At 43.7% G+C, this 26,662-nt stretch overlaps 2 protein-coding genes across 3 annotated transcripts; both read right to left on the bottom strand.

Annotated features, from left to right (window-relative positions):
- Positions 1 to 4,125: 4,125 nt before the first annotated feature.
- On the bottom strand, positions 4,126 to 9,797 carry LOC139552404 (uncharacterized). 2 transcript variants are annotated; one of them, XM_071364120.1, is made up of 2 exons: positions 4,345 to 9,797; positions 4,126 to 4,186 (listed from the first exon to the last, which is right to left on the bottom strand). In XM_071364120.1, exon 1 carries the CDS (start codon positions 9,203 to 9,205, stop codon positions 4,895 to 4,897), a length of 4,311 nt encoding a protein of 1,436 aa, XP_071220221.1. In that variant the 5' UTR covers positions 9,206 to 9,797; the 3' UTR covers positions 4,126 to 4,186; positions 4,345 to 4,894. The 2 variants fall into 2 exon arrangements, with proteins under 2 accessions (XP_071220221.1, XP_071220222.1); XM_071364121.1 differs by having other exon boundaries at positions 4,126 to 4,652; positions 4,705 to 9,797.
- Positions 9,798 to 9,895: 98 nt separating this feature from the next.
- On the bottom strand, positions 9,896 to 16,262 carry LOC139552405 (uncharacterized). Its single transcript, XM_071364122.1, has 2 exons — positions 15,885 to 16,262; positions 9,896 to 15,726 (listed from the first exon to the last, which is right to left on the bottom strand). The coding sequence occupies exon 2, from the start codon at positions 14,973 to 14,975 to the stop codon at positions 10,665 to 10,667; it is 4,311 nt and encodes a 1,436-aa protein (XP_071220223.1). The 5' UTR covers positions 14,976 to 15,726; positions 15,885 to 16,262; the 3' UTR covers positions 9,896 to 10,664.
- Between the last annotated feature and the right edge of the window lie 10,400 nt (positions 16,263 to 26,662).

Below are 26,662 nucleotides of genomic sequence, written 5' to 3'. Positions count from 1 at the left end.
GCCAGGTGGAGATTATAACAGAACATGGCCAAGATGTTCAAATGTCCATAAATTACCAGCATGGTCAAATAATAATAATCACAGTAGTTGTCAAGGGTTCAGCAAGTCAGCACCTCAGGAGTAAATGTCAGTTGGCTTTTCATAGCCAATCATTAAGAGTATCTCTACCGCTCCTGCAGTCTCTAGAGAGTTGAAAACAGCAGGTCTGGGACAGGTAGCACGTCCGGTGAACAGGCCGGTGAACTGATTAATTTGAATGGAATGGGTATCAGTGGGAGAATGTACAACTGGATTATGGATTTCTTGTTTGACCGAACCTTCCAGGTCAGAGTGGGATCAGAGTTATCCAGAGAATATGAGGTGGAAAATGGAATTCCACTGGGTAGTGCTATTAGTCCTATCTTATTCACATTGATCATTGATGATATCGGACAGGGTATAAGGGCGGCATTATATGCAGATGATGGTGCCATTTGGAAAAGAGGAAGGAATATTCCTTATGTTGTAGCAGTAGAGGAATGGTTCTTATCATAGGGTAAAATAATGTAAGTATTTGGGGCTATGGTTTGATGAAAAGCTTACATGGAGACATCGTATTACATGTATTGAGACTAAATGTAAGAAAGTATTACATCTTATGAGGACAATAGTTGGGCATGATGGGGGGGCAGATATAAATATTCAGTCAAAATTGCCTCTTACATTGATGAGAGATCGTATATAGATTATGCATGCTTTGTATATGGTTTTGCGGCTATGACATCACTGTTGCGCCTTGATAGGACGCAAGCGAGAGCAATCAGGATGTGCGATGGTGCATTTAAAACTACACCGGTTGAGGCTTTACAAGTTGATGCTGGGGAAATGCCACTATCCCTTAGACGAGTTAAGCTAGCCCTGGCATACGGGTCAAAACTGAAGGGTAGTACTGTAGATAACGGTTGATGAATATGGACTCAGGGCAATTAAACATGTGTGGCAATAGGACATGTGCCACTGTGGTTTTATACATAAATCTTCACGTTATGGTAAGAAAAAATGATGCTGTTGTTGGGGTTACAAAGAAATGGTATTGAAATTCAGTTCTGTTGGATTCCGCCTCATACAGGAGTTTATGGAAATTATATAGTAGCTATAATAGCAAAATAAAGCAGTGAAAAATAATATTGTGGATATACAGCTGCAGCTGGGTAGAGGTGAAATTAAAACATTCTGAAAATGGGTTAGATTGCTGGCAGAGACAATGGGAGGAAAGTAGTAAGGGCAGACATTTTTACAGTACAAGGAAATCTGTGTGGAAGATTGTGTCATATAATGGGAACAGAATGGAGGAAGTTATGTTGTGTAGGATGAGATTAGGGCATATGGGATTGAATTTATTTTTGAAGTTGATAGGAAAAACATGGTACTGGAATGTGTAATGGCTGTATGGTAGAGGAAACGGTTGAACATGTATTATTATTTTGTGAAATGTATGATGTAGAAAGGGAGAGGTTGTTTGACAGGATCAGAGAGGTGGGAGGGGAATGGGGAGTGGGTGGTATTTTGGGTGGGGGTGATGGGAGTAGTGAGGTTCGTAGAGAATAATTTAAAAACATTATAAATTCAGGTTTAGTTAAGAGAAAGGTCGTGACCGGCCTCACACTCCAGTACAGTGGGTGGCGGTGTATGCACCTGTCATTTGGTTGCGATTCACCAATATAAACATTAAGAATTTTCAAAAAACAAAAGGTTAAATTGATACACACCTTGTTCGGATTAGTGTTCCCACATGGCCATATTTCCATGTTACAGCACTTGTTTACGGAAAACAGACGGAAGACAAGAAGCGACCGTCTGTACTAATTAGCTATCTCCGAAACACCTGTGTGTAGGCGCAACTCGGGAAGTGTAGCAGAATGAAGTTAATTTTTTTTATTTGAAGGATTATTCCTCGCTGATGAAAGATAAGGGCCATATGTTTCGAAAGCCATATCGCAAGTGATGATTGCTGACGTTTCTAAACGTTAAAACACAGCGTCTGGATTGTAGGTGAAATGAGGGCGAAGCTAATGGCTGAGAATTGTAGGGAGAAGGCAGAATGCCGCCTAGAGTTTGAGAGCTAGCCATAGCCAGTGCCTAGTATGGTCTTTTTTAGCAGAAGAGTGTAACAGTGAAGCTTGTGGTACAGCCTGTTAGTTTCACCCCTAGTCAACTCTAAGGAAATGGATGCAATAGCCATAGGTGACCACAGTGACGGGCCTCTTGTGAATGCACAGTGAACATGGGGCCAGGATATTGGGTTTGGTGCCTTTGCTGGGGATGGACGAAGAGGCTATACATAGAGGTCATGGATTCCCCCAACCCCACGATTAATCGAATTCAGATCGAAATTGCAATATTGACGTGCAATGTCCATATCACAATATCCATTCTTTGACACTACAACAAAAACTAGACTAAGGTGCCTCCTCCAATTAGATTCACTATATACAGTGGGGAGAACAAGTATTTGATACACTGCCGATTTTGCAGATTTTCCTACTTAAAAAGCATGTAGAGGTCTGTAATTTTTATCATAGGTACACTTCAACTGTGAGAGACGGAATCTAAAACAAAAATCCCGAAAATCACATTGTATGATTTTTAAGTAATTAATTTGCATTTTATTGCATGACATAAGTATTTGATACATCAGAAAAGCAGAACTTAATATTTGGTACAGAATCGTTTGTTTGCAATTACAGAGATCATACGTTTCCTGTAGTTCTTGACCAGGTTTGCACACACTGCAGCAGGGATTTTGGCCCACTCCTCCATACAGACCTTCTCCAGATCCTTCAGGTTTCGGGGCTGTCGCTGGGCAATACGGACTTTCAGCTCCCTCCAAAGATTTTCTATTGGGTTCATGTCTGGAGACTGGCTAGGCCACTCCAGGACCTTGAGATACTTCTTACGGAGCCACTCCTTAGTTGCCCTGGCTGTGTGTTTCGGGTCGTTGTCATACTGGAAGACCCAGCCACGACCCATCATCAATGCTCTTACTGAGGGAAGGAGGTTGTTGGCTAAGATCTCGCAATACATGGCCCCATCCATCCTCCCCTCAATACGGTGCAGTCATCCTGTCCCCTTTGCAGAAAAGCATCCCCAAAGAATGATGTTTCCACCTCCATGCTTCACGGTTGGGATGGTGTTCTTGGGGTTGTACTCATCCTTCTTCTTCCTCCAAACACGGCGAGTGGAGTTTAGACCAAAAAGCTCTATTTTTGAATCATCAGACCACATGACCTTCTCCCATTCCTCCTCTGGATCATCCAGATGGTCATTGGCAAACTTCAGATGGGCCTGGACATGCGCCTGCTTGAGCAGGGGGACCTTGTGTGCGCTGCAGGATTTTAATCCATGACGGCGTAGTGTGTTACTAATGGTTTTCTTTGAGACTGTGGTCCCAGCTCTCTTCAGGTCATTGACCAGGTCCTGCCGTGTAGTTCTGGGCTGATCCCTCACCTTCCTCATGATCATTGATGCCCCACGAGGTGAGATCTTGCATGGAGCCCCAGACCGAGGGTGATTGACCATCATCTTGAACTTCTTCTATTTTCTTATATTTTCTAATAATTGCGCCAACAGTTGTTGCCTTCTCACCAAGCTGCTTGCCTATTGTCCTGTAGCCCATCCCAGCCTTGTGCAGGTCTACAATTTTATCCCTGATGTCCTTACACAGCTCTCTGGTCTTGGCCATTGTGGAGAGGTTGGAGTCTGTTTGATTGAGTGTGTGGACAGGTGTCTTTTTATACAGGTAACGAGTTCAAACAGGTGCAGTTAATACAGGTAATGAGTGGAGAACAGGAGGGCTTCTTAAAGAAAAACTAACAGGTCTGTGAGAGCCGGAATTCTTACTGGTTGGTAGGTGATCAAATACTTATGTCATGCAATAAAATGCAAATGAATTACTTAAAAATCATACAATGTGATTTTCTGGATTTTTGTTTTAGATTCCGTCTCTCACAGTTGAAGTGTACCTATGATAAAAATTACAGACCTCTACATGCTTTGTAAGTAGGAAAACCTGCAAAATCGGCAGTGTATCAAATACTTGTTCTCCCCACTGTAGCTCCCTTCAGTAACCACGAGCACAACCGTTCCTTGATTTTAACTGGCGGCTTTATTCTGTAGATTTAGTCAGAATTATCACCTTCCGTGAGAACTATAAAGTAAATGAAAAATACAGTTAAGCACACTCTTACAACCTTATCTTACGAGTGACTTATTAGCTTGGTACAACTCTGAAGTGCTTACATACAAAAACAGTTTAGCTGGCGCTATAACAGTATTAGATTAAACACATGAATAAAGGAAAAATACCTCATTGGCTGCTTATTACAGAAGGGAGGAAATCAAGCTTCACACTTATTATTCCTGGCATGAATTCACGCTTCATCCTTAATTATTATAACGTTACCATCCTAACATATACGCTTCAAACTTTATGAACTACACCCGATGACATGAAAACTTAGCTAACACAGCGCGGGATTGCCTTCCCTCCAAAAGTGTGTTGCTACAATAAGGATCCCCGTTACAACAGTTATTAGCTACGTAGTTCCGCTTCTCTTATCATTTCCCCGCACAGCGGACACGTAAACAATTCAAACACAAAACAACGACATAACCTGTAAGTCTAACTGTCAGTTACACAATTCAAACACAAAACAACGACATAACCTGTAAGTCTAACTGGCAGTTACACTCCCACCAATCACCGGTGATTTCTGTGAAAGGGGTCTGCAGGTTTCTTGATCGGCTTCCAGGAGGGTGACTGTCTTATGGATGGGCCTCTCCAGATAGGTGGGTTTGGTGATGCGTTTACCTCTCTCATCCAGGGTTGAGTCGCTGATCAGTAACTTGAATCTTCTCACCCGGCCATCCTGTCTCGGGTACACTTCTGTAACTTTTGCCAATTTCCACTGGTTGCGTGGTGCAGTATCATCTTGCAAGATGACAATGTCATTAATCCTTGCGTTTCTTCTGTCTTTATTCCATTTCTGTCTGTGTTGATTGTTCTGAGGTATGAGCACTCTCCATAACCTGAGGTACTAGCGTCGAAGAAGTGATGGAGCTCATAACTCTGCACCTCCTTCAAACTTGATGGCAAGTAGACTCGTTGAATCCTTACTTCAGAAAAGATTTGTAGACATTGGAGCCAGAATTCCCACTGGGAACGTAGGTCATCTGGAAGGGGGTCATCCCAGTCGATCTTGTCACGACACATCTGCTGCACGATCTGCTTCCCTGCCAGGACAAAGGGTGCCACAAACCCAAGCGGATCATATACAGAGGCTACTGTAGACAATACTCCTCTTCTTGTGAGTGGGCGTTCCTTGACAACTACTCTAAACTGGATCTCGTCTGATGCGACACACCACAGTACACCAAGCGCTCTCTCCATGTGTGGTTCACCCAGAGCCATATCCAGGTCTTTGGCACCCTCGGCACGTTCTTCCTTGGGAATTGTGGCTATAACTTCCTTGCTGTTAGAGATAAACTTGTGCAACCGGAGTTTGCCGATGCTGCAAAGCTCTCTTGCTTCTTTCACTAGCTGGGCCGCTTCAGCTTCAGACGATACGCTCATCAACCCATCATCAACATAAAAGTTCCTTTCTATGAACTGGATATACCTCTCGCTGAAGCTTCCTCGTTCTTCGGCAGCAAGATGTTTGAGACCATAGTTGGCGCAACCAGGAGATGAAGCTGCGCCGAACAAATGGACCTTCATACGATACACTGAGGGTTGAGACTCTAGATCTCCGTTCTCCCACCAAAGGAACCGTAGATAATCTTGGTCTTCTGCTTTCACATGAAACTGGTGGAACATGCGCTCTACATCACACATGATTGCAACTGGACCCTTACGAAAACGACAAGGGACGCCCAGCAATGTGTTTGTCAACTCTGGACCGGTAAGGAGATGGTCATTCAAGGACGTCTCTCGAAACTTAGCTGAGCAGTCAAAGACGACTCGTATCTTCCCAGGCTTTTGTGGGTGATAAACCCCATGGTGCGGGATGTACCATGCTGGATGCTTGTTAATTTCCTCTTTGGAGACCTTCTCAGCATCTCCACAAGCTATGGTCTCTTCCATGAATGCTGTGTAGTCCTTGTAGTACTGCTTGTCTCTCCTTAGCCTCCTTTCCAGGCACTTGAGACGGTGAACTGCACATGTTTTATTGTTCGGCAGGTTGGGTCTTTCTTCCTTAAGCGGCAGCGGCATCTCATAATGTCCATTGTCCTTGCGTCTGATTCCCGCTTTCATTTTTGTCAGGAACCGGATATCCTCTTGAGATATGAGGTCCTCTTCTGCAGTTCTCTCGTTGAAGTCGGATTCAAGCGTCTTGATAATGTCCAGTGCTGTGATTACCTCTCTTACGCGTGTTCTACTAACATAGTGTACTTGATTTTGATTTGTGACGTTGGAAGAAGATTGAAGGCTTGGCATCACCTGTCTAACGATAACCTGATGACTCACTCCAATAGCGTCGCCATGGTCGATACATGGGTTTCCATGGCCGACTATGCTCCAGCCAAGGTCTGTTCTCTGAGCAAAAGGCTGATTTTCCTTACCAGACACAGTTTCTCTTGGAAGGAGAGCCTGGGAGCAGTTGTAGCCAATTAAGAGACCGACATCACAGCTCTGTTGAGGAGCAATCTCCTCTGCAATGTGTTCAAGATGAGACCATGCTCTTGCAGTCTCTGGAGTAGGAATATGATCTCTGTTTGCAGGAATAAACTCTCTCGAGTAAGTCGTTGGCAGAGGGATTTTCTTCTCCAAGTAAAACCCTCTAACCTGCAAACCAGACAGCTTCTGGCAGGGCACAATGGTATTCCTTGAAGCCATTGTAGAGAGTTTCAGTTGGACTGGCTCCTTCCTTGTATTGAGAGCGTTTGTTGTCTCTTCAAGGATAAAGGTGGTGTCGCTCTGGGTGTCAAGAAGTGCATACACAAGAACTTCACGATCTGGCTCGCTTGTGGTTGACACCCATACTGGAATGATTGTGGAGGTGTGAGTGTTGTTAATGTCCCTTACGACTCTGTTGGATATGGCCTCACTTGACGCTCTTGTCCCCTTATCTTGTGGGGGCTCTGTCTTCCTATCCCTTAACCTTTCTTTAGTACGATCTTCGTGCAGGCAGGATGGATGCCTCCTCTGACACGTGTCGCAGGTGTTCCTGTTATCACAATCTTTCGAGTGATGCCCAGGCCTTAAACAGCCAAAGCACAATTTATTCTCTTGAACAAACTTCTGTCGCTCTGTGGTGGGCTTATCCATGAACTTACAGCATTTGTGGAGACTGTGACCTGACATCTCACAGAAGACACAACTAGTAACAGTATCTTTCTCATCAGAGTTAGTTGCTAACACCCTTGCTCCGGGGCTTTGAATCCTTGGTGTCTTAGGTTTTCCATCTTCGCTTGATTGCAAAGCATGAAGGGATGTTACAGGATTACAAGCGATCTTTGCTTCTCTCGTGAGAAACTTCACAAACTGACTGAAGCTTGGAAAGGTCTCAGTTTCTTCTAAGATGTCTACGACCTTTCTATTCCATCTTGAAGTTAGCCAATCTGGAAGTTTAGCGAGGATCTTTTGGTTTTCATTACAGTCGTTAAGCACCTCCAGGCCCTTATTCTGAGACATAGCAGCCTCACAGCTGCGAAGAAAGTCTACAAGGTCTCTAAGTTCAAGACTGTCCTTGGATCCTATCTTAGGCCATGCATTGAGCTTATCTCTGAAGGACTTGGCGATGAGGAATTTGTTTCCGTACCTTTCTTCAAGAATGGTCCACGCAGCATGGTAGGCTGACTCTGTTCCTAACATAAAGTAACTTTCGATGGCTTTCTTGGCAGGCCCACCGACATATTTTCTTAAGTAATATATCTTCTCAGTTGCTGGTATGTTCTTCCTGTCTATCAGAGTCTGAAAAGAGACCTTCCAGTCAGTGAACGAGAGTGGTTCTCCATTGAATGTTACTGGTTCTGGTATGGGGAGGCGGCTTTCACTGATTGATTCCGCTAGTAACCTGAACATGGTCTTGGTGCCATCTTCTTGTTGTGTGCTTGTCACAACATGTTGTGGTGAGAGACTGTGAAATGACCCACTTCTGTGCATGACTTCTTTCACAGATTTGCAGTTAGAGAGTAGTTCTCTCTTCTCGTCCTCTGAGTTTTCATCTTGCTCATACACTTGCATCCGCGCCTTGGCAGCATTTAGTTTCTTGAGCACTTCTAGGCGCTCTAACTCTCTACGCTTGTCTTCTAGCGTCCTTCGCCTGGCAGCATTTTCTACCTCTAACTTGACTTGCAGCCTAGCTTCTTCTAAGCTGCGTTTCACAGCCTCAGCTTCTTGCTCCGCTGTCCTCTTCTTATCTTCATCTTCGAGTCTCTGAAGCTCTTCTAGTTGGCGTTCTTGCTTAACCATTACTTCTAAAGCTGCTTGGTTAGCAGCAACTTCCGCCGCAGCCTCTTGTCTCTTGACAGATGACACGCTTGAGCGTCTGGAGTTGACCTTTGAGTTGCTTTGAGACTGGGAGGAAGCACTTGAGGGCTGATAGTTGAGACTTGACTTATGTGAGGGTTCGGACACGCACAAGGAATTGCTGTCCTTCCAGTTCAGTTCTATCTGGTTACTTTGACCTTCTTCCCTGCCTTTTAAATGACACCTTACAGTCTTGATAATAGACATTGTAACTGCTTCACAAGTATCAACTCTGCGTCTTATATCGTTGTCGGGAATGTCGATTTGACGCAAATTTACATAGACAAGGTTTAGTTCTGTAGAGGTATGACTAATCTTGTTTAAGAGGTCTTCTAGTAGGTCTTCAGAGCAACAGCCTGTCAGTGACTGTTTTGCTTCCTTTACCAGAGCCTTCCACTTCTCATAGCTGACCCTGAAACGATGTTCGAGCTGTCTCCACCTTTCGTCGCGCAGTTCTCTGCCCTTTTCAGTTAACCTGCGGACCCTCTCACCTTTTCGTGGCTCTTGTTGTGATATCTCATTAGCAGCCTCTGTATCATCATTCGCTGGCAGAAGTGACTCCACACCAGTCTGGGCCTCTTCCTGCTGCTCTGTTTGTTCTGATGAAGGCTTGAAGTTTGCGAGGTGTTGCTGCAGCTGCTCAACTTGACCTACCCCATCTCTATCACCTTTAGTGAAACTACCTCTTTCTGACATTCTAAATCAAATCAATTCTAGGTAAGGTTTGGATAAGTGAGTAGGTAATTTATACTCTAATTCACTGTAATTTAAACCTTAGTACGTGGTATAAACATGTATAATGCTTGTAACAAAGGCTTGAACAAACACCGTACCAAACAATTACACTATTAACTTACAGGTGAAAATAGAATTAATAGGTGTACGCTGACCCTTAATGTTTTGTAAATATATATATATATATATATCCCTTTTTTTTTATATATATATTTTTTAGTAAGTATCAAAGAATATTTTTCCAGTAATACACATACCAGCGATACATTAAGATAGAAAGAACAAATGCATAATACCAGCCTCTTGAAATACACAACTATTTCCAGTCCTTACGAATTGTAATCTTAAAGTCTCTTATTAGCTGTTCACAAGGCTAGGACCACCTTCAAACACCTTGACTTGTACTTGCGTGTCTGACTTTCCTGTTAGTCTTGACCTTATGTTGCCTCACGATGCTTCCTTATGTGGAGATTTTCTTCTTAGGGTGCAGGTAGGTGCAAAACTCTTATCTGGCAGATGACAGGGCCTACCAGGATTTGGGAATCTTGTAGACGTTTTACAGCTGGGTAAGATTCTTCTTTCTCTCTTGCTCGTGAAGAGCATTGAGTTCTCACTATAGCTCCCTTCAGTAACCACGAGCACAACCGTACCTTGATTTTAACTGGCGGCTTTATTCTGTAGATTTAGTCAGAATTATCACCTTCCGTGAGAACTATAAAGTAAATGAAAAATACAGTTAAGCACACTCTTACAACCTTATCTTACGAGTGACTTATTAGCTTGGTACAACTCTGAAGTGCTTACATACAAAAACAGTTTAGCTGGCGCTATAACAGTATTAGATTAAACACATGAATAAAGGAAAAATACCTCATTGGCTGCTTATTACAGAAGGGAGGAAATCAAGCTTCACACTTATTATTCCTGGCATGAATTCACGCTTCATCCTTAATTATTATAACGTTACCATCCTAACATATACGCTTCAAACTTTATGAACTACACCCGATGACATGAAAACTTAGCTAACACAGCGCGGGATTGCCTTCCCTCCAAAAGTGTGTTGCTACAATAAGGATCCCCGTTACAACAGTTATTAGCTACGTAGTTCCGCTTCTCTTATCATTTCCCCGCACAGCGGACACGTAAACAATTCAAACACAAAACAACGACATAACCTGTAAGTCTAACTGTCAGTTACACAATTCAAACACAAAACAACGACATAACCTGTAAGTCTAACTGGCAGTTACACTCCCACCAATCACCGGTGATTTCTGTGAAAGGGGTCTGCAGGTTTCTTGATCGGCTTCCAGGAGGGTGACTGTCTTATGGATGGGCCTCTCCAGATAGGTGGGTTTGGTGATGCGTTTACCTCTCTCATCCAGGGTTGAGTCGCTGATCAGTAACTTGAATCTTCTCACCCGGCCATCCTGTCTCGGGTACACTTCTGTAACTTTTGCCAATTTCCACTGGTTGCGTGGTGCAGTATCATCTTGCAAGATGACAATGTCATTAATCCTTGCGTTTCTTCTGTCTTTATTCCATTTCTGTCTGTGTTGATTGTTCTGAGGTATGAGCACTCTCCATAACCTGAGGTACTAGCGTCGAAGAAGTGATGGAGCTCATAACTCTGCACCTCCTTCAAACTTGATGGCAAGTAGACTCGTTGAATCCTTACTTCAGAAAAGATTTGTAGACATTGGAGCCAGAATTCCCACTGGGAACGTAGGTCATCTGGAAGGGGGTCATCCCAGTCGATCTTGTCACGACACATCTGCTGCACGATCTGCTTCCCTGCCAGGACAAAGGGTGCCACAAACCCAAGCGGATCATATACAGAGGCTACTGTAGACAATACTCCTCTTCTTGTGAGTGGGCGTTCCTTGACAACTACTCTAAACTGGATCTCGTCTGATGCGACACACCACAGTACACCAAGCGCTCTCTCCATGTGTGGTTCACCCAGAGCCATATCCAGGTCTTTGGCACCCTCGGCACGTTCTTCCTTGGGAATTGTGGCTATAACTTCCTTGCTGTTAGAGATAAACTTGTGCAACCGGAGTTTGCCGATGCTGCAAAGCTCTCTTGCTTCTTTCACTAGCTGGGCCGCTTCAGCTTCAGACGATACGCTCATCAACCCATCATCAACATAAAAGTTCCTTTCTATGAACTGGATATACCTCTCGCTGAAGCTTCCTCGTTCTTCGGCAGCAAGATGTTTGAGACCATAGTTGGCGCAACCAGGAGATGAAGCTGCGCCGAACAAATGGACCTTCATACGATACACTGAGGGTTGAGACTCTAGATCTCCGTTCTCCCACCAAAGGAACCGTAGATAATCTTGGTCTTCTGCTTTCACATGAAACTGGTGGAACATGCGCTCTACATCACACATGATTGCAACTGGACCCTTACGAAAACGACAAGGGACGCCCAGCAATGTGTTTGTCAACTCTGGACCGGTAAGGAGATGGTCATTCAAGGACGTCTCTCGAAACTTAGCTGAGCAGTCAAAGACGACTCGTATCTTCCCAGGCTTTTGTGGGTGATAAACCCCATGGTGCGGGATGTACCATGCTGGATGCTTGTTAATTTCCTCTTTGGAGACCTTCTCAGCATCTCCACAAGCTATGGTCTCTTCCATGAATGCTGTGTAGTCCTTGTAGTACTGCTTGTCTCTCCTTAGCCTCCTTTCCAGGCACTTGAGACGGTGAACTGCACATGTTTTATTGTTCGGCAGGTTGGGTCTTTCTTCCTTAAGCGGCAGCGGCATCTCATAATGTCCATTGTCCTTGCGTCTGATTCCCGCTTTCATTTTTGTCAGGAACCGGATATCCTCTTGAGATATGAGGTCCTCTTCTGCAGTTCTCTCGTTGAAGTCGGATTCAAGCGTCTTGATAATGTCCAGTGCTGTGATTACCTCTCTTACGCGTGTTCTACTAACATAGTGTACTTGATTTTGATTTGTGACGTTGGAAGAAGATTGAAGGCTTGGCATCACCTGTCTAACGATAACCCGATGACTCACTCCAATAGCGTCGCCATGGTCGATACATGGGTTTCCATGGCCGACTATGCTCCAGCCAAGGTCTGTTCTCTGAGCAAAAGGCTGATTTTCCTTACCAGACACAGTTTCTCTTGGAAGGAGAGCCTGGGAGCAGTTGTAGCCAATTAAGAGACCGACATCACAGCTCTGTTGAGGAGCAATCTCCTCTGCAATGTGTTCAAGATGAGACCATGCTCTTGCAGTCTCTGGAGTAGGAATATGATCTCTGTTTGCAGGAATAAACTCTCTCGAGTAAGTCGTTGGCAGAGGGATTTTCTTCTCCAAGTAAAACCCTCTAACCTGCAAACCAGACAGCTTCTGGCAGGGCACAATGGTATTCCTTGAAGCCATTGTAGAGGGTTTCAGTTGGACTGGCTCCTTCCTTGTATTGAGAGCGTTTGTTGTCTCTTCAAGGATAAAGGTGGTGTCGCTCTGGGTGTCAAGAAGTGCATACACAAGAACTTCACGATCTGGCTCGCTTGTGGTTGACACCCATACTGGAATGATTGTGGAGGTGTGAGTGTTGTTAATGTCCCTTACGACTCTGTTGGATATGGCCTCACTTGACGCTCTTGTCCCCTTATCTTGTGGGGGCTCTGTCTTCCTATCCCTTAACCTTTCTTTAGTACGATCTTCGTGCAGGCAGGATGGATGCCTCCTCTGACACGTGTCGCAGGTGTTCCTGTTATCACAATCTTTCGAGTGATGCCCAGGCCTTAAACAGCCAAAGCACAATTTATTCTCTTGAACAAACTTCTGTCGCTCTGTGGTGGGCTTATCCATGAACTTACAGCATTTGTGGAGACTGTGACCTGACATCTCACAGAAGACACAACTAGTAACAGTATCTTTCTCATCAGAGTTAGTTGCTAACACCCTTGCTCCGGGGCTTTGAATCCTTGGTGTCTTAGGTTTTCCATCTTCGCTTGATTGCAAAGCATGAAGGGATGTTACAGGATTACAAGCGATCTTTGCTTCTCTCGTGAGAAACTTCACAAACTGACTGAAGCTTGGAAAGGTCTCAGTTTCTTCTAAGATGTCTACGACCTTTCTATTCCATCTTGAAGTTAGCCAATCTGGAAGTTTAGCGAGGATCTTTTGGTTTTCATTACAGTCGTTAAGCACCTCCAGGCCCTTATTCTGAGACATAGCAGCCTCACAGCTGCGAAGAAAGTCTACAAGGTCTCTAAGTTCAAGACTGTCCTTGGATCCTATCTTAGGCCATGCATTGAGCTTATCTCTGAAGGACTTGGCGATGAGGAATTTGTTTCCGTACCTTTCTTCAAGAATGGTCCACGCAGCATGGTAGGCTGACTCTGTTCCTAACATAAAGTAACTTTCGATGGCTTTCTTGGCAGGCCCACCGACATATTTTCTTAAGTAATATATCTTCTCAGTTGCTGGTATGTTCTTCCTGTCTATCAGAGTCTGAAAAGAGACCTTCCAGTCAGTGAACGAGAGTGGTTCTCCATTGAATGTTACTGGTTCTGGTATGGGGAGGCGGCTTTCACTGATTGATTCCGCTAGTAACCTGAACATGGTCTTGGTGCCATCTTCTTGTTGTGTGCTTGTCACAACATGTTGTGGTGAGAGACTGTGAAATGACCCACTTCTGTGCATGACTTCTTTCACAGATTTGCAGTTAGAGAGTAGTTCTCTCTTCTCGTCCTCTGAGTTTTCATCTTGCTCATACACTTGCATCCGCGCCTTGGCAGCATTTAGTTTCTTGAGCACTTCTAGGCGCTCTAACTCTCTACGCTTGTCTTCTAGCGTCCTTCGCCTGGCAGCATTTTCTACCTCTAACTTGACTTGCAGCCTAGCTTCTTCTAAGCTGCGTTTCACAGCCTCAGCTTCTTGCTCCGCTGTCCTCTTCTTATCTTCATCTTCGAGTCTCTGAAGCTCTTCTAGTTGGCGTTCTTGCTTAACCATTACTTCTAAAGCTGCTTGGTTAGCAGCAACTTCCGCCGCAGCCTCTTGTCTCTTGACAGATGACACGCTTGAGCGTCTGGAGTTGACCTTTGAGTTGCTTTGAGACTGGGAGGAAGCACTTGAGGGCTGATAGTTGAGACTTGACTTATGTGAGGGTTCGGACACGCACAAGGAATTGCTGTCCTTCCAGTTCAGTTCTATCTGGTTACTTTGACCTTCTTCCCTGCCTTTTAAATGACACCTTACAGTCTTGATAATAGACATTGTAACTGCTTCACAAGTATCAACTCTGCGTCGTATATCGTTGTCGGGAATGTCGATTTGACGCAAATTTACATAGACAAGGTTTAGTTCTGTAGAGGTATGACTAATCTTGTTTAAGAGGTCTTCTAGTAGGTCTTCAGAGCAACAGCCTGTCAGTGACTGTTTTGCTTCCTTTACCAGAGCCTTCCACTTCTCATAGCTGACCCTGAAACGATGTTCGAGCTGTCTCCACCTTTCGTCGCGCAGTTCTCTGCCCTTTTCAGTTAACCTGCGGACCCTCTCACCTTTTCGTGGCTCTTGTTGTGATATCTCATTAGCAGCCTCTGTATCATCATTCGCTGGCAGAAGTGACTCCACACCAGTCTGGGCCTCTTCCTGCTGCTCTGTTTGTTCTGATGAAGGCTTGAAGTTTGCGAGGTGTTGCTGCAGCTGCTCAACTTGACCTACCCCATCTCTATCACCTTTAGTGAAACTACCTCTTTCTGACATTCTAAATCAAATCAATTCTAGGTAAGGTTTGGATAAGTGAGTAGGTAATTTATACTCTAATTCACTGTAATTTAAACCTTAGTACGTGGTATAAACATGTATAATGCTTGTAACAAAGGCTTGAACAAACACCGTACCAAACAATTACACTATTAACTTACAGGTGAAAATAGAATTAATAGGTGTACGCTGACCCTTAATGTTTTGTAAATATATATATATATATATATCCCTTTTTTTTTATATATATATTTTTTAGTAAGTATCAAAGAATATTTTTCCAGTAATACACATACCAGCGATACATTAAGATAGAAAGAACAAATGCATAATACCAGCCTCTTGAAATACACAACTATTTCCAGTCCTTACGAATTGTAATCTTAAAGTCTCTTATTAGCTGTTCACAAGGCTAGGACCACCTTCAAACACCTTGACTTGTACTTGCGTGTCTGACTTTCCTGTTAGTCTTGACCTTATGTTGCCTCACGATGCTTCCTTATGTGGAGATTTTCTTCTTAGGGTGCAGGTAGGTGCAAAACTCTTATCTGGCAGATGACAGGGCCTACCAGGATTTGGGAATCTTGTAGACGTTTTACAGCTGGGTAAGATTCTTCTTTCTCTCTTGCTCGTGAAGAGCATTGAGTTCTCACTATAGCTCCCTTCAGTAACCACGAGCACAACCGTTCCTTGATTTTAACTGGCGGCTTTATTCTGTAGATTTAGTCAGAATTATCACCTTCCGTGAGAACTATAAAGTAAATGAAAAATACAGTTAAGCACACTCTTACAACCCTATCTTACGAGTGACTTATTAGCTTGGTACAACTCTGAAGTGCTTACATACAAAAACAGTTTAGCTGGCGCTATAACAGTATTAGATTAAACACATGAATAAAGGAAAAATACCTCATTGGCTGCTTATTACAGAAGGGAGGAAATCAAGCTTCACACTTATTATTCCTGGCATGAATTCACGCTTCATCCTTAATTATTATAACGTTACCATCCTAACATATACGCTTCAAACTTTATGAACTACACCCGATGACATGAAAACTTAGCTAACACAGCGCGGGATTGCCTTCCCTCCAAAAGTGTGTTGCTACAATAAGGATCCCCGTTACAACAGTTATTAGCTACGTAGTTCCGCTTCTCTTATCATTTCCCCGCACAGCGGACACGTAAACAATTCAAACACAAAACAACGACATAACCTGTAAGTCTAACTGTCAGTTACACAATTCAAACACAAAACAACGACATAACCTGTAAGTCTAACTGGCAGTTACACACTATACTCTGTTCATTCACTCTCGACATGCACAGAGGATGCAGACCAATCATAAGCGGGCTCTAGCACTCTGCATGGCATGCACATGCTGGCCAATCGCAAGTGTCCCCGCTTAGAGCTCGCAGTTAGATACTGGTGAGGGGAGAAAGGGCTTCACCCCAGTCTGTCGGAAATTTGAGTGCTGCTAGTGCTAAGGAAAACACATCCCGCAGACAGACAGAAATCACAGAGGCTATCGCCTACACTGCATGGTACAAATTATGTGGACACCTGTTCGTCAAACATCTCATTCCAAAATCAGGGGCATTAATATGGACTTGATCCCCCTTTGCTGCTATAACAGCCTCCACTCTTCTGGGAAGGCTTTCCACTAGATGTTGTAACAGCCACAAGAGCATTAGTAAGGTCAGGCACTGATGTTGGGAGATTAGGTCTCACTCCCAGTCGGCGGTACAATTCATCCCAAAGGGTTTCGATGGGGTTGAGGTCAGGGCTCTGTGCAGGCCAGTGAAGTTCTTCCACACCGATCTTGACAAATCATTTCTGTATGGACCTCACTTTGTGCAGGGGGACATTGATTGTCATGCTGAAACAGGAAAGGGCCTTCCACAAACTGTTGCTACAAAGTTGGAACCACAGTATCGTCTAGAATGTCATTGTATGCTGTATCGTTAAGATTTCCCTTCACTGGAACTAAGGGGCCTAGCCTGAACCATGAAAAACAGCCCCAGACTATTATTTCTCCACCACCAAACTTTACAGTTGGCACTATGCATTCGCGCAATCAGCGTTCTCCTGGCATCCGCCAAACCCAGATTCGTCTCCTGGCATCCGCCAAATTGCCAGATGGTGAAGCGTGATTCATCACTATAGAGAACGCGTTTCCACTGCTCCAGAGTCTAATGGCAGCGAGCTTTACACCACTCCAGCTGACGCTTGACATTTCACATGGTGATCTTAGGCTTGTGTGCAGCTGCTCAGCCATGGAAATCCATTTCATGAAGCTCCCAACGAACAGTTCTTGTGCTGACGTTGCTTCCAGAGGTAGTTTGGAATTCGGTAGTGAGTGTTGCAACTGAGGACAGATGATTTTTACGCGCTACGTGCTTCAGCACTTGGCGGTTTCATTCTGTGAGCTGTGTGGCCTACCACTTCGTAGCTGAACCGTTGTTGCTCCTAGACGTTTCCACTTCACAATAAAAGCACTTACAGTTGACCGGGGCAGCTCTAGCAGGACAAAAATTTGACAAACTGACTTGTTGGAAAGGTGGCATCCTATGACAGTGCCAGGTTGAAAGTCACTGAGCTCTTCAGTATGAGCCATTCTACTGCCAATGTGGGTCTATGGAGATTGTATGGCTGTGTGCTCGATTTTATACACCTGTCAGCAACAGGTGTGGCTGAAATAGCCGAATCCAGTCATTTGAAGGGGTGTCCATATACTTTTGTCTAAAGCCATGAGTTCTATTTACACCGTTAGCAAAGACAGCTTCAAGATGTTAAACAAGCCCTAGCTACATTCGTTTGACAGTACACTTTATTGATGACCTGCGTTGTGTCATTTGTGGCCTCAGCCTGGTTTCATAGACTAGAAGTATAAACATAGTAAACGTTAATGCGGGACACTGAAATTACACTGAACAAAAATAAAAACGCAACATGCAACATTTAAAATGTTTTTACTTTGTTACAGTTTATTTAAGGAAATCATTCAATTGAAATTAATTAATTAATCAGGCCCTAATCTATGGATTTCACATTACTGGGAATATAGATATGCATCTGTTGGTCACAGATACCTTAAACAAAAAGGTAGGGGCGTGGATCAGAAAACCAGTCAGCGCAACACATCTCCTTCGCATAGAGTTGATCAGGCTGTTGATTGTGGCCTGTGGAATGTTGTCCCACTCCTCTTCAATGGCTGTGCGAAGTTGCTGGATATTGGTGGGTACTGGAAAACGCTGTCGTACACATTGATCCAGAGGCTCCCAAACATGCTCAATGGCTGACGTATCTGGTGAATATGAAGGCTATGGAAGAACTGGGACATTTTCAGCTTCCAGGAAATGTGTACAGATCCTTGCGACATAGGGCTATGCATTATCTTGCTGAAACATGGTGGTTGCGGCGGATGAATGGCACGACAATGGGCCTCAGGATCTCATCACGGTATCTCTGTGCATTCAAATTTCCATCAATAAATTGCAATTGTGTTCGTTGTGCTCTCCGTAGCTTAAGCCTACCCATACCATGACCATAACCATGGGGCACTCTATTCACAACACTGACATCAGCAAACCGCTCACCCACACAACGCGATACACGCTGTCTGCCATCTGCCTGGTACAGTTGAAACCGGGATTCATCTGTGAAGAGCACACTTCTCCAGCGTGCAAGTGGCCATAGAAGGTGAGCATTTGCCCACTGAAGTCAGTTACGACTCCGAACTGCAGTCAGATCAAGATCCTGGTGAGGACGACGAGCACTCAGATGAGATTTCCTGAGACGGTCTCTGACAGTTTGTACAGAAATTCTTCAGTTGTGCAAACCCACAGTTTCATCAGCTGTCCGGGTGGCTAGGTGTAGGCGCTGGAAGTAGAGGTCCTGGGCTGGCGTGGTTACGTGTGGTCTGCGGTTTGACTTACTGCCAAATTCTCTAAAACAACGTTGGTATGGTAGAGAAATGAAGAATAAATTATTTGGCAACAGCTCTGGTCGACATTCCTGCAGGCAGCATGCCAATTGCACGTTCCCTCACGCTTCTTGATACACCTGGATGGATTTTCTTGGCAAAGGAGAAATGCTCACTAACAGGGATGTAACCAAGCTAGTGTGCTTTTTGTTCAATAAGCTTTTTGTTCATATAAAATATCACAGAAATGTTCCATTTCAGCTCATGAAACATGGGACCAAGACTTTACATGTTGCGTTTATATTTTTGTTCCATGTAGTATGATATGGTTACATAAGACAGAAGGTTACTGAAGGCAAAAACAAAAGGAGTGTGGTTGGTCTGGGTGGATAAGTTGGTGTATAACTCGAACATCCAGCAGCCCAAAGGACAACTTGAGCATTTTAGCCATTTGCTACTTTTTTGCTACTTTGCAACTACTTAGCATGTTAGCTAACCCTTTCCCTAACCCTCACCTTAACCTTTAACCTAACTCCTAACCTAGCTAACGTTAGCCACCTAGCTAACATTAGCAACAACAAATTGGAATATAAAATATTTACTAAATAAACTTAAGTACAAAATACAGGAGGTACCAGTACCAGTCAATGCCCGGTCAAACTGAGCAATCGGGGGAGAAGAGCCTTGGTCAGGAAGGTGACCAAGAACCCAATGGTCACTCTGATAGAGCTCCAGAGTTCTTCTATGGAGATGGGAGAATCTTCCAGAAGGACACCAATCTCTGCAGCACTCCACCAATCAGGTCTTTATGGTAAAGTGGCCAGACGGAAGCCACTCCTCAGTAAAAGGCACACGACAGCCCGCTTGGAGTTTTCCAAAAGGCCCCTAAAGGACTCAGACAATGAGAAACAATATTTTCTGGTCTGATGAAACCAAGATTGAACTCTTTGGCCTGAATGCCAAGCGTCACATCTGGAGGAAACCTGGCACCATCCCTACGGTGAAGCATGGTGGTGGCAGCATCATGCTGTGGGGATGTTTTTCAGCGGCAGGGACTGAGCGACTAGTCAGGATTGAGGGAAATATACAGAGAGATCCTTGATGAAAACCTGCTCAGGACCTCAGACTGGGGCTAAGTTCACCTTCCAACAGGACAATGACCCTAAGCACACAGCCAAGACAACGCAGGAGTGGCTTCGGGACAAGTCTCTGAATGTCTTTGAGTGGCCCAGCCAGAGCCCGGACTTGAACCTGATTGAAGATCTTTGGAGAGACCTGAAAATAGCTGTGCAGCAACTCTCCCCATCCAACCTGACGGAGCTTGAGAGTATCTTCTGAGAAGAATGGGAGAAACTCCCCAAGTAGAGGTGTGCCAAGCATGTAGCGTCATACCCAAGAAGACTCAAGGCTGTAATTGCTTTCAAAGGTGCTTCAACAAATACTGAGTAAAGTGCCTGAATACTAATGTAAATGTTGCAAAAATGTAAAAAAAAAACAGTTTTTTGTTTTGTTGTTATGGGGTATTGTGTATAGTTTGATGAGGGAGGGAAATTTTTTGTGATCAATTTTTGAATAAGGCTGTAACGTAACAAAATGTGGAATAAGTCAAGGGGTCTTAATATGTTCCGAATGCACTGTCGGTGTGTTTTTACACTGCAGGTGTGTGTGTGTGAGAAAGAGATGAGCTCAAAGCTCTGTTTGTTTGCACAAGGGTTTGGCCATTTGTAAGACATATAAGCACCACATGCATTTGGCGCAGAGAGTCAAATGCAAGGCAGCTGTAATTTATAGTAGATGTATAATACTGTCCTATTTTTATTGTTGCAATATTTGAAATATACGATATCTTTTTGCCTAACTGTAAAACTGTAATACTGTTGCATGAATTTTTATATTTTTAGTTGAAATTGTGCAGCAATATAGATTTAAAACAATCTGTTATATCAAATGAAGTGCTGTTAATATAGACCACATGGAGAATTAAGTAAATCAGATTTACGAATAAAGGCTTGCTGAAGTGCCAAAATTCAGCATTTAACCTTTTTTTTTAGCTCTTGAGATGGGAAGACATGTTTTTTTCTGAAGTTGAACATGTGATATTTATGACAGAATGCCAAAATTAGGTGAAATCAAAAACATTCGTTATTTTTACTAAGTTCCACTTCTCAAAAGGCACTGAATTGGTGGAACGACCCATTTCTAAATGCCTCTATCTTTACTCACCTTATTCTCATATTTGGCCACTAGATGTCGGGCTATACATTCAAACCATGGTGGAACAGGCCTTAACGCAGAGGAGGATAGCACAGCAATAACAGAGAACCAGATCCATCCAGTGAATGATTGTTACTTGAAATGGTGCCATTGATCATCTCATCAGCCTCATCTACACAAACACAATGCTATCTCAGGGACTTGGGGGAGAGGCACACGTGTGTTGCTGTATCATCTGCGTGTCTGTCTACTAATTAGAGGACTCTGAATATTATTATCCTTTTTATGCATAAATACATGTTTTTCAGTGAGGAAGTGAGTGAGATGTAGGGACAAACAGAGAGATAGGATGGAGAAGATCGAGAGCGCAAGAGATAGAGATGGAGATAGAGCGATGCCTGCAGTCAGATTTGATCTAGGTCAACAGGGGAAGTGCTCATTCTTTGATGCACGCCTGCGTACCAAATCTGTGATTGAACATTTTCTGTTACTCAGGCCTGCCACCCACAGCCTCTGCTCTCATTTTATCATGTGTCATCCCTGGTCATTAAATACTCATACATCTGTCCTGGCTGCCATGATGTAGTGCCTCCGAGCTCTGGTAGGGAAGGTGAAAGACTACTTGATTCTCTCTCTCTCTGTGTTCAATGAAAGCCAAGGGCACAGGGATGAATTGGCAGGTGATCAAATGTGTTAGTCAAATGTGTGATTATCTCACCAACTGCACTGTGCTAATTTCAGTGGTTTGAAAATGAGATACCGATCGAATTCTGCAATGCTTCTCTGAAGGAGAGAGAAAGAGAGCGAGAGAGATCTTTATATCAGGTGTTGCACATCCTGTACACAGCTGGGCCACAGTTGATGATTCAAAGTGCTTGATTACATATCTGAAATGATTCAAATGGGGTCTGAGCACAGTGTCAGTATTGTTGTGGATGCAGGGAGAGCGCTCCAGCCCACCCGCCAGTCACATGGAGTAAGGGGAAAGACATTGTGTGTTGGAGTCATCCCTGTTAAAGAGATTCTCCAGTACTTTTGTATACTTTTTAGCCAGTAATTTTGAAAGCCAAAAGGGGTCTCTGGAAATTGCATACTACATCTATGCAGATGCACCACATCATTGAACTCTCTTGCACTCTGCTGTGTGTGCCTCTTGCTAGCTGTTACTTAAATGGCAAGGGGATAAAGCTCATTGGATAGAACTCTAATTGCTAGGGGCTGGCCCACGTGGGGGAAAATGTAAGGAAAAGGGCTCATCACAGCTTCCAGAAAAACAGTCAGCTTTCAAACTAGGGATTTTGTAAATGTGTTCATAGATTGTGTAGTTCATACAAACAATGACACATCCAGCCCAAAGGGGGAGGTTTAAGAAATACTTACAAGTCGCCAAAGTGCATGTCTTTAACACAGCTAGGCCCTATTTTCCTCTATCTGCTTGTTTACATCCCAGACTGTTAACCTTTTGCGTCATCGCATCGCAAGACATGCTTTACCCATTTACAACAGCCTAAACTCTATGTTTGGGTGCCGGACAAAATCGCAGCGATTGGGAGATTAGTTTTCTTTTCCATAGTAATGGTATGTGGTTATGATAAGGACTGGAGTCTGAGACAGTGTGGGTGTTGGGGGAAGCCGTGTCTGGAACTTTCTCTGGTCGATGTCCTTTAAAACCTGTTCTTTAAAAGGAGTCTAGCTTTCCTGTTCGTGCCACATTTATGCCACCTTACCGAGTAGGTGTTGTGACATCCCTGCCACGTGACGAGTAGCAGGTATTATCCTTGGCTGTACCACACAATGCCAGACACCAGTGCCGAGATGCGAAACACATTCTCAGGGACGGGATCGACAACAACGGACGTTTTACAAGACCCATAAAAATATTAGTCACATTGTCTGTTGACGGAAGATCATGTTCCAAAACAAAGCCTCTGCTTGCCTTAAGTGGAACAACAATGCAGATATCACATAACGAAATGATACTGCATGGTTACTCAGTTATCACTGATGCTACTTCCGTGTGATGATGCAATGTTTTGAAATGGAGATGCTGTAGCTGAGGTGGCAGTGCAGGCGGGCGGCGAGCCTGTCTGTCTCCCTGTCTCCCAGGGCAGGCTGGGTGTACTCCTCAGCCCCACTCTGTACTGCTGGGATCCAGGGTTCTGTGGGATCCAGGGGAGCCGACACTGTTACCTCGTCTGATATGAAAGCTTGATCAAAGCTGCCCCGTTCTGCCCGACCGATTTCCACAGGATTAAGGATTAGGGAGACATGAAGCTGGGAGAGAGGCACAGAGACCATCTGAGAGAGAAGGGGAGAAACAGAGGGAGGGTGAGACAAAGTCAGAGGGATGTAGAGAGAGACAGAGCAATAGTAGTAGAGAGAGAAGGGGGGGATGGGTAATGATGGATGTTACAAGTCCCTTTGGCCCGACAATCTAGGGGGGGATGGTAATGGGACCCGTAACACAACTCATGCAAATTATAACAGTGACAAAGTAACGGTGAGAACAAAATAACACAGACAACTTAATTACCGTCAAACACTCAGGGTTTATTTCTAAACACACGGTAAAGGGGGGCAGGAAAAAGGGGCTGAGCTGGACCCAAGGAAAGAAATAAGTATTCAAAAATACCCCTAAGTTAGACTAGCGTACTTCACCAACAGCTAACTAACCAAAAACACAGTGGGTGGTCCGCCCAGTTCTAACTAGTGTTTTTAACAAAGTTTACCTACGGGTAGTGTATGCCCATGGGCGAACTGTCTGGTTACCCCCTTTTTCCACTATCAAAGAAACACTCAAACACCATAACAAAACCAATACTCACAGGTAGGAACAAAGTGACATGTAGTTGCAAACCACACAATGGATCTACAGACATATGGCATTGACAGAGAGATTGAGCTCTAGAGAACACAACTGACAGGGTTTTTAAACCAAGGGAAAGGGACTGTGATTGGGTAGGAGAAAAGGAGCAGGTGTCTTCCGATTAGCGACTAATTGATGACTGATTGGGGAATGATGATTGTCACCTGTGAGTAGGGGAGAAGTAGAACAAAAATACACACAGGATACACACAGAATACTTGTATCCGTAACAATGGACAATCACTGTTATGAATGAGTGGTGCTTTATGCAGCCATTTGGACTGGCACGTGCATCTGTTCCTAAATGAAAGTAGGGGTGCACAGCAGGGCCACTGAGGATGGACTCATAGTGACAAACATGCTGTAAACAGCAGGAAAATGTCAAAACAATGATGATGAAAAGGTTTATCTCTGTCTTTTAAACAATACCAGTAAATTCATGTTTATGACAGTTTGTGAAAACTATGTTTACAGTCTACAAGCAGGCAAGTTGGAAAATGCAATTAGTTATTGTCATCAGCCCAATGCTGTGTGCTTGTGGTGCTGGAAAATGCTTCTGTCATTGATATGTCATCAATAGCTGGTGATCATTTGCCCTTTCAGTTCATTGTCGATCACTGGATTTGATGGAAGTGAGAACTCTGTTGAGATGATGAACACAAGATGCAGAACTTGCTATATTCTAGCATTTGGTTGCATGACCTGAAGGTGTCTATTCAGATACATTTCCTGTATATGATCAGATATGCTTATTTTTCAAGATGTAATTTGCATGTCACAGTCTTTTTCCCCACACACGCACCCTCACACATTCTTATGTAATCAAAAGGGCAAATACCTAGACATTCTAAATGCAGTTTACAGGAAATCCACAGTAAATCTTTCAATGACAGTCATTTTGTCTCAGCAGAATCATCAGCATAACAGAGATTTGTCTCTTCAGATTGAGGAAAACCCTGTGACTTTAACTCACAGAGGGAGTATGTATGGGCACCAGAGCAAAGATTGTATACCTGGTATTTTCAGGTGGGATTAGAAATAAAAGAACAAAGATAGACCACAAAACTGTCTTAGACATTCTTGTAACCTTTATGTACCTTTTGGTCAACCTTGTGTTTTATTACACTGAAAATAAATGGTACTGTACGCTAGGGCTGGGCGATATATCAATAATTATCGAGGTAATTACTTCCCTCAATAACGATATAAATTTTTTTAGATTCATTTTCGATAATGTCGATATAGAATAATTATGTACAGCAGTCCATTTCACCTCTGACGCAGCAGGAACGTGCGGAGAAGTGACAATGTGCACGTGGAGAGGTATACGCCCACTAAAAACCACTTAGCATCTCGAGTGATGGAGTAGCCACTATTAACCACGAAAAATGAGTGATGTAGGTGAAAACAGTGGCAGTGATAGCCATGGAGAAGGAGCAGCTTCCAACGAAGAAATAAGTGATAAAAAGGGTTAATCTGTTTCAGTAATTTGGAAGATTTTTGAAGTCCGACAAAGAGCAGAGCAATGTTCGGTGCAAATTGTGCCGTAGACAGGTGGCTACGAAGTCTGGTAATACTACAAACCTTGATAAACGCCCCTCAAGCACCAGCCAATCTAGGGATGTTTGCCTGAAGCAGTCAACACTGACAGCGTTTATGTCCTACAAGCAAACATCGAAAAGACAAAGACACCACAAATGCTATTATGCATTGCATTGCTAAGGACATGTTACCAATTAGCACAGTCGAAAAGGAAGGTTTCAAGAGGCTTATCAATGTAATTGACCCCAGGTACGTGCCACAAACATGGAACTATTTTCCTTAAAGTATCATTTTATGTGTAGCTCACGTAATATATATTTTTTAACCTTTATTTAACTAGGCAAGTCAGTTAAGAACAACTTTCTATTTACAATGACGGCCTATAGGAAAAAAGTGGGTTAACTGCCTCGTTCAGGGGCAGAACGACAGATCTTTACCTTGTCAGCTTGGGGATTCAATCTAGCAAGCTTTCGGTTACTGGCCCAACGCTCTAACCACTAGGCTACCTTCTGGTTACTGGCTCAATGCTCTAACCACTAGGCTACCTTCTGGTTACTGGCTCAACGCTCTAACCACTAGGCTACCTTCTGGTTACTGGCCCAACGCTCTAACCACTAGGCTACCTTCTGGTTACTGGCCCAACGCTGTAACCACTAGGCTACCTTCTGGTTACTGGCTCAACGCTCTAACCACTAGGCTACCTTCTGGTTACTGGCTCAACGCTCTAACCACTAGGCTACCTTCTGGTTACTGGCTCAACGCTCTAACCACTAGGCTACCTGCTGGTTACTGGCCCAATGCTCTAACCACTAGGCTACCTGCTGGTTACTGGCTCAACGCTGTAACCACTAGGCTACCTGCCTAGTGGTTTGTTCAGGCATTAGGCATTCTTGAGTCTGAAGCAGATATGCACCTTTTAAACATTATTTGATTAATATCGTGATAATTATTGTTATCAACTGAACAAATATATAGATATCATGATAATTGATTTGCCATATCGCCCAGCCCTACTGTACGCCACGCTTTTCACCAGTGGCAATGCATCATAAATCAGGATTGTATGTCAAATCAACTGTATATGTAAATGTAGGGAACTTATATATTCAAATCCCTTTAGGTATAAGAAAACAAGACGC

Source organism: Salvelinus alpinus, chromosome 24 (assembly GCF_045679555.1).
Source record: "Salvelinus alpinus chromosome 24, SLU_Salpinus.1, whole genome shotgun sequence".
Taxonomy (NCBI): Eukaryota; Metazoa; Chordata; class Actinopteri; order Salmoniformes; family Salmonidae; genus Salvelinus; species Salvelinus alpinus.
Note: the sequence above shows the minus strand (reverse complement) of the source record. Positions and strands in the feature narration are given on the sequence as shown.